At 37.1% G+C, this 8906-nt stretch overlaps 1 protein-coding gene across 1 annotated transcript; it reads left to right on the top strand.

The window, feature by feature from the left end:
• Positions 1 to 7005: 7005 nt before the first annotated feature.
• On the top strand, positions 7006 to 8108 carry LOC133327837 (uncharacterized). The gene is made up of 2 exons (XM_061536375.1): positions 7006 to 7055; positions 7128 to 8108. Exons 1-2 carry the CDS (start codon positions 7050 to 7052, stop codon positions 8106 to 8108), a joined length of 987 nt encoding a protein of 328 aa, XP_061392359.1. The 5' UTR covers positions 7006 to 7049.
• Positions 8109 to 8906: the final 798 nt, after the last annotated feature.

Consider the following 8906-nt stretch of genomic DNA (forward strand, 5'->3'; position numbering starts at 1 on the left):
TTTTTAATCTACGCCCTGGGGTAGACTATGATTTTTTAATCTACGCCTTGGGATAGACTATGAAAAAAATATTAATCTACGCCTTGGGATAGGCTATGAAAAACATATTTTAAAAAATCTACGCCTTGTGATAGACTATGAAAAAATTTTAAAAGGCTCACCTTAGGATAGACTATGAAAAATAGTTTAAAAAATTAACGCCTTGGGATAGACTATGAAAAAAATATTTTTAAAAGGCTACGCCTAGGGATAGACTATGACAAAAATATTTTAAAAAAATCAACGCCTTTACATAGACTATGAAAAAAAATATTTTTAAAAATCTACGCCTAGGGATAGACTATGAAAATAATATTCTTTATATTTAAATTCGAATAATTTCATGTTAATGGTACTTCAGAATGCATCTGTTGAATATATCCAAAGTGTTGAAGGGTATCATATAGTCGGCGCCGTCTGACTTTAAATTTTTCCTTACGAATAGATGTTATAGGATTTATTAGTCCCATGAATATACATGTCAACATTTTTAGTGATCTGAAATGGATGAAAGGAATCCATCTTCTATGACTTTATTAACAAAGATATATTAACTATCATATCTCTATCTATGTGTGTCTAGATAGAAACAGAAACGCATTGAAATATCAAATATTCACCTTCAATGGAAACTTTGGAACCAAACATGTAATAAAGACAATACAGTTGTAATTTAAAACCAACACAACTAGACCAGACACCGTCCCCGATATAAATAGAAACAAATTTGCATAATATATATTTATAAAAAATATTTCCACTCAAAACATTAATATAATGCGTCCAAACATTCGAATGCCGTTTGTTGTTGTTGGTGATGTCGATGATTTCATTAATTCTAAAACGACCAATTTCGTTTCGTATAAATTATCGAGGCATTCAATGAACTGGCATCAGTTTCAATTTTGACAAAACACAAAATACCTTAGAGGAATTTCTTCACACTCCCCCAAATCAATTAAGCAGGAAGAATCCTAAAATGAAGGTAAGGATAACACGACGGAAAGGACAAAATCACAACTGGATTCTAATTTGATTTCGTCTTCATTAGGCTTTCGTTTGTGTGTTGGCAGTTTTGGTAGCATCATGCTCCGCTGGATTTATTGGCGGTGGTGCTGTTGAAGGTGGTTATGGTGGTGATCATGGTCATGGAGGCTATGGTGGTGGTCACGGCCACGGTGCTACCCAGACAATAAAAGTTGTCCATGTTGAAGGTGGCTCTGCTGGTGGTTATAGCCATGGTGGCCAACATGGCGGTGATGTTAAAACTATTAAAGTAATTCACGCCGAAGGTGGTAATTATGCACCAGCTCCTGAAGTTAGAACCATTAAAGTTATTCATCAACAAGCCGCTCCCGTTCAACAAGCTCATGCTGAAGAAAAAATCATTAAGGTCGTCCATCAACAAGCCGCTCCTGTCCAACATGTTCATTCCGATGAAAAAATCATCCAAGTTGTTCACCAACAAGCCGCTCCTGTCCACCAAGCTCATACTGAAGAAAAAATCATTAAAGTTGTCCATCAACAAGCTGCTCCAGCACCCGTCCAAGAAGTGAAAACCATTAAAGTTATTCACGAACAAGCTGCTCAAGTCGCCCATGGTCACAGCCATGGTGCTGAAGAAGTGAAAACTATTAAGGTAGTTCATGAACAAGCTGCTGCCCAGGGTGGTTATCAGTATTCAGCTGGTGGTTGGCAATAAATCCATCAAACTGCCAACATCACACATTAGTAGTAGTAGTTCTTAAGTAGTCTAATTTCAAATTTAGTTATGTAAATAAAATGCCAAAATTTTAGTTAATATAAAAAACAAATATTTTTTTCTTTATATTTTTATTATTTATTAGTTTCGGGAAAGGCAGAGAAGACTATAGTTCCGGATTTATCCAAACAGTCCTTATCAGATGTTTAAGTTGTTTGCTTGTTATATTATCCCACATTGAGTCTTTTAGAGAATTCTCAAACAGAGTTTGTCTTTGGTAGTAGTTGACTTTGTGGACGTAACAAAATTGGTCTGTCTTAGTATCCCAAGCAAAACACTTAGATAACTGATGAGGATTTCTGACTAAATCCGAAACTGTAGTCTTCTCTGCCTTTCCCGAAAGTAATCAATGTGACCATAACCCACATGAAAAATAAAAATTTTATTGTTTTACTTTTTGTAAAACAACATGAGAGATAAAGATAAAGATATTAAGGGATGAATCCTAACAGACGTCGCATTTTAAAAGGACCATCAAAATGAAATTGGATCCATAAACATGTCATTCTGCAACCTATACTAATTTATTCATTTGGTCAGATATAGAAGCTATATCTAAATCTGAACCGATTTCAACGATTTCAGGAAATTTAACACACATCAATCTAGACCTAATTCATTACGCTGTGCCAAATTTCGTGCAAACCGAAAGATATTAAGGGACTTTGGTACACCATTTACCTTAAATTGGACGAAAATATGGGAGCTATATCTAAATCTGAACCGATTTTCACGAAACTTAGCACACATCATTCTAGACTTAATTGAATACGATATGCTAAATTTCGAGCAAATCGAAAGATATATAGGGACTTTGGTGGACCAATTACATTGAATCGGACGAAAATATATATGGGAGCTATATCTAAATCTGAACCGATTTTCAGGAAACTTAACACACATCATTCTATACTTCATTCATTGCGCTGTGCCAAATTTCTTGCAAATCGAAAGATATATAGGGACTTTGGTGGAACATTTGCATCAAATCGGACGAAAATATATATGGGAGCTATATCTAAATCTGAACCGATTTTCAGGAAACTTAACACACATCATTCTATACTTCATTCATTGCGCTGTGCCAAATTTCTTGCAAATCGAAAGATATATAGGGACTTTGGTGCACCATTTACATAAAATCGGACGAAACTATATATGGGAGCTATATCTAAATCTGAACCGATTTTAATCAAACTCAGCACACATCATTCTGGGCCTAATTCATTACGTTGTGCCAAATTTCGTGCAAATCGAGTGATATATAGGGACTTTGGTGCACCAGTTACCTAAAATCGGACGAAACTATATATGGGAGCTATATCTAAATCTGAACTGATTTTCACCAAACTCAGCACACATCATTCTGCACATAATACAGAACGCTCAGCCAAATTTCGTGCAAATCGTATGATATAGAGGGACTTTGGTGCACCATTTACGTAAAATCGGACGAAACTATATATGGGAGCTATATCTAAATCTGAACCGATTTTCACGAAACTTATCACACATCATTCTAGACTTAATTGAATACGATGTGCTAAATTTCGTGCAAATCGAAAGATATATAGGGACTTTGGTGGACCATTTACATAAAATCGGACGAAACTATATACGGGAGCTATCTAAATCTGAACCGATTTTAATGAAACTCAGCACACATCATTCTAGGCTTAATTCATTACACTGTGCCAAATTTCGTGCAAATCGAAAGATATAAAGGGACTTTGGTGCACCATTTACATTAAATCGGGCGAAAATATATATGGGAGCTATATCTAAATCTGAACCGAGACCTATGCCAAAGAGACCTATGCCAAATTTCATCCAAATCGGATCATAATTGCGACCTGTATTTATTTTTACCACAAACCTAGTTGAAAAAAAAATAAGGAAGCTCTTGACCGATTGGATTAATCCTAGTTCATACGATAGTTATACACTCACAGAGAAACGTCCCATAATTTGGAAACGATCGGATTATTAGTTTTTGAGTTATCGTGCCCGCCATTCGCAAAAACGCAGTTTGGTTAGTCCGTGAAATGTGTAATTTACCAAGAATTGCACAGGAAATGATCCAGCGTGTCACTGTCTTCCCCACACGCTCTACTCATGCTGCTACCTTCGCATCCAATCTTGAGTAGATGTGCCTTCTGATTCCAACACATCGGCTTTTATGGGTCTCTGCATTCTCTTATTTCTTGGTGTGTTTGTAAATAGGTTTACAGCACACTATTGTTTAAAATGTATCAATCAGGCACCCATTTGATTATGGCCATGATTCCAGTGAATAGGTACCCATAAATTATATACAATTCCTTGTTGAGAGAAATCATTAATGGTATTTATACATTCCAGTACAATTTTGGTTTTAACTGTTTGGAAGATATTGCCTTTATAGCTTGTTTGCTATCCGTAATTATATTTGTTGTATTGTGTCCTGGTTTGGTTTGAACTTAACCCTTTATAGCTTCAACCTCTGCCTGTAGGATCATGCTGTGATCTATTAGGCGAAGAGAAATTTCGGTACCGGTTATTCGATAAAAAGTTCCAGTCCTCTTTTTCCTCCTAGTCGATAGCCATCTGTATAGTAACAGTTACCAGTCGGCATCTGAACTAGTGTTCTACTATTCCATTGCTCTCTATCTAATATTATAGTTTCGCATCGTGTTACTACTCTGAATCTGAATCTGAATCAAAGGTAGTGATTGTTTACTCAGTAGTTGCCTATAATATGTTTTTGTGCGGTATGTTGTGTCCGGTGTTTATCCACTCGTCCATTGCTTTAAGTCTTAAATCTGCAACCGCCGCTATGAGCCTTGTCAGCCCTTTGCTGTATGTGATCTTTCTTACGTTTAAGCCCCTCGATTTAGCCTAATCGTAGACGATGCAAAATTTTGTCTCAATTGGACAAATATTGGGAGTTTGGTGTATCATTCACAAAAAAATCAGACGAAACTATATATGAACCGATTTTCTAGAATTTCAATTGGGTTCGTCCTTGGGCCAAATAAGTGAACTGTGCTAAATTTCATCCAAATCGGATCATAAATGCGACCTGTACTTTATTCGCAAAAATACATGGACGGACAGACGGATATGCGTAAAGACATAATACCCTGTACCACAGTGTGGTGAAGTGTTTTAAAATATACATTTGTGGTTGTAATGAGTACTCTTCATCATTCGCCCGAACTTAGAGATGATAGGAAAAAGAAACCCGAAATTATTCATCATTGTAATACTACTAAAGCAGGTGTTGAAACGCTGGACCAGTTAGTTGCAACTTACTTATGTAAACGTCAAACCAAGCGCTGGCCGGTGGCACTGTTCTCGAATATAATCGATGTTTCGGGATATAACGTATATGTTATATGGACCGAACTTAATCCCATTTACACCATTTACATAAAATCGGACGAAAATATATATAGGAGCTATATCTAAATCTGAACCGATTTTTCCCAATTTCAATAGGGTTCGTCCTTGGGCCAAATAAGTGAACTGTGCCAAATTTCATCCAAATCGGATCATAAGTACGACCTGTACTTTGTTCACAAAAATACATGGACGGGCAGACGGACACGAAAAAAAGGAATACCACAAAGATGAGATGATGAGGACTTTTTATCGAGAATGAAAATTGTTTCAAGACGTATAGAATATGTTTCCAGCAAACAAGCTTCAGATATATTGAGTGAACAAACGCATAAAGTTAAATTAATCATTGAGATAATGTTATTGTGTGGAAGGGAATATATCGCCTTGAGGGGAAGTAAAGCCTCTGGAATACAGTAGTTAGACGTAAACTCAGTCCCAGAATACAGAACGGGTTAATAGAACTAATTGGAGAATACATCCAGAAGTCTATTGTTGAAGAAGTGAAAAGTGATGTGTTATTTTAAGCTTTAGCAAATGAAACTATATATGTATGCAAAACATTTAATATATACGCAATACATTTAGAGTACTGAAGTTATATATTTTTGTGACCGTAATAAACTTTTAAAACGCCAATAATATATATATATATATATATATATATATTTTAATTATAAAAAATGTGATTTGTCGTACAGTGTAAATATCTATGTGTAAACTCATTCTTGACATACTGTATAAAAATTGTCGATCAGTGAAAAATCGATGTCTGTATATTGTAATAGCGATGAAACCCATAATAGTTCAGGTTGAGCTTTGAGAGGTAGGTTTGGAGTACATGCTGATTACAATATTTTCTTGTAGTGTCCCTTTTCTCTCAAAACAATAACTCAATCTGTTGGATAAGTTTATACGAATATTGTTTTTATGAATTTCTTCAAGTAAATCTAACTTGCATATAATTTTCAATATTAGGTGTCTCATTTTAAATGTGGGAATTGTTTAATGATTTAATGATAATGTTGCCAAATGCCATCTTAAATACACCGGATCTTTTATATGCGAACTGAACTAAAACATGAAAACTTCACTTGTCCAACTTGATGGGCTTTTTCGGATTATGCGGCAGCTTTCATTGACATGATCAATTTTCCGTTCCCACGAAATATCCCGAAACACACCAATTATCAACCTTTGCACCAGATCAGGTTCATTGCGTGTCAAGTCCAACATCACCCACTTGCAAAAATTATGAGTCGCTACTGTTGATTTACGAACCGTAGAAATTTAGGCTGCGAGTGAGCACACATGTCTCTGTCACTGCCAAAATTCCAGCAGATAACCTATGCAAACGATTAGCAAATAGGCTAATTTGAGGCAATCTTCATTAATGTCAAAAACAGTAGCTGCAACAAATCTATAAAAATATTTATGTAAATATTAAAAATATCCAATATTGATTCCAACAACATCCCAATTAATAATTCACATCGTGCAACAACAACAGCAATATTAAGAAAAGCGAAAGAGGAGGCAAAAAAATGCCGCATAATAATAGGGGTCAAGCTATCAATGGGTTAGTTCGGTCGGATGTGATTTACGATACTGCAAAAAAAAAAGAAAGAGGAGGCAATGTTTATCAATGCCCTACTATCATCCCATTCCATAGAGAAGACGTCGACGACCTTGTTGTTGTTGCTGCTGTTCGTTATAATTTATTCTGAAATCGAAAATTCGATATTCATATAAAATGACATGAAACGCAACGAATCGACATCAGTTTCAATTTCAACGAAACACAAAAGCGACCTTAGAGGAACTTCTTCGATCCCCTTCAAATAAACTAAGCAGGAAGAATCCTAAAATGAAGGTAAGGATAGCGCAGCGAAAATGATAAAATAACAACTGGATTCTAATTCGAGTTTTGTTTTGTTTCCATTAGGCTTTCGTTTGTGTGTTGGCAGTTTTGGTAGCATCATGCTCCGCCGGATTCCTTGGCGGAAGTGGTGGTGTTGGTGGCGGTTATGGTGGTGATCATGGCGGCTATGGTGGCGGCCATGGTGGTTCAGTACAAACCGTCAAAGTTATTCATGCTGAAGGTGGTGCTGTCGGTGGTCATGGAGGTTATGGTGGTGGTGATCATGGTCATCACCACGGTGGCGCCGCTCAAACCATTAAAGTAATTCAAGTTGCCGGTGGTGCTGGTGGTCATGGTGGATACAGCGGTGGTCACGATCACGGCCATCATGGTGGTGCTGCTCAAACCATTAAAGTCATTCAAGTCGCTGGTGGCTCTGTCGGTGGTCATGGAGGCTATGGCCATGATCATGGTCATCATGGTGGCGCTGTCAAAACCATTAAAGTAATCCATGCCGAAGCTGGTCATGGCGGTCACGGTGGTCATCACGGCGGCCCTGCTCCTGAAGTCAAAACAATTAAGGTTGTTCATCAACAAGCCGCACCTGTCCATCAAGCCCACGCCGAAGAAAAAATCATCAAAGTTGTCCACCAACAAGCTGCTCCCGTTCACAGCCATTCGGAAGAAAAAATCATCAAGGTTGTACATGAACAAGGCGGTCACGTTGAACATGGTCACCATGGTGGTGCTGGCGCTGAAGAAGTCAAAACCATTCAAGTCATTCACGAACAAGGTGGAGCTGCTGCCGGTGGTCATGGTGGCTATTCGTATGGCGGTGGTGCTGAAGAAGTCAAAACCATTCAAGTTGTCCACGAACAAGGTGGTGCCGAAGGCGGTTATGGTGGTGGCTTCTCAGCTGGTGGTTATGGCCATGGTGGTGCCGGTGCTGGCGGTTTTGATGATTCTTTGGAAACTTTAAAATCTCTTAAGGTTATTGGTGCCTTGGGTGGTCATGGTGGTGCTGGCGGTTTCGGCGGTGCCTCTGCCTCCCATGGTTGGCAATGAGCCCCCCATCTATGAACTGTGATCCATTTCCCATTTCGTGTAGTTCAATTTTCCATCACGCTATCAAAACTCACAACACTAGCCTAATTTAGATATAAGTTATATTGTAAATATAAACAAATAAAACATTCAAATATTATAGTTAAACCAAAAATATGATGAGTTTAACTGGCGATCGTAGAGAAAAATGAAAATAACTGCAGATCAGTTATTGGCATTATTCCTTGGCTGTAATTGAATATTTTATTTTCAATTCATTCAGTTTTTTCGACTCATACGGAAGCTTTCATTGGAGCGATCTATTATCACACTATGGAACAGATACGGTTCATTGTGTATCAAGTCCATCTCTCACCTTGTTTCGCTGTTGATTTGCGAATCGAAACTTAAGAGATTTAGGCTGCAAGTGACCAGACATGTCACTGCAGCCAAAATGTCAGCAGATAACCTATAAAATACAAACGATTATTCAGAAAGATAAAAATCGTACCATGTATCAGATGGATATTGTAACCAATATCAATATTAGAAATATCAATATTGTTGATGTAGACTTCTAATTAGTAAAAAAACACCGTTTCGAGAAAAACGCGCTTATGTGGGTAATTAGGGTACATGTTTCAACCAATTTGGGAGCCATTTAATATTTTGGATTTTTATTGAGTAGAAAATGTTCCTACCAAAAGTTATCATCATTGGCCCTTGCATCCGGGTGGCTTCCATATAATAGTAACCCACATTATTTGGTATTTTGGGAAGTTTTGAACACGTTTTTTAACTGAATTGGCTCTAATTTAA

This window comes from Musca vetustissima, unplaced genomic scaffold, assembly GCF_032173495.1.
Source record: "Musca vetustissima isolate MV318-11 ecotype Yass unplaced genomic scaffold, APGP_CSIRO_Mvet_v1 utg42163, whole genome shotgun sequence".
NCBI classification, from domain to species: domain Eukaryota; kingdom Metazoa; phylum Arthropoda; class Insecta; order Diptera; family Muscidae; genus Musca; species Musca vetustissima.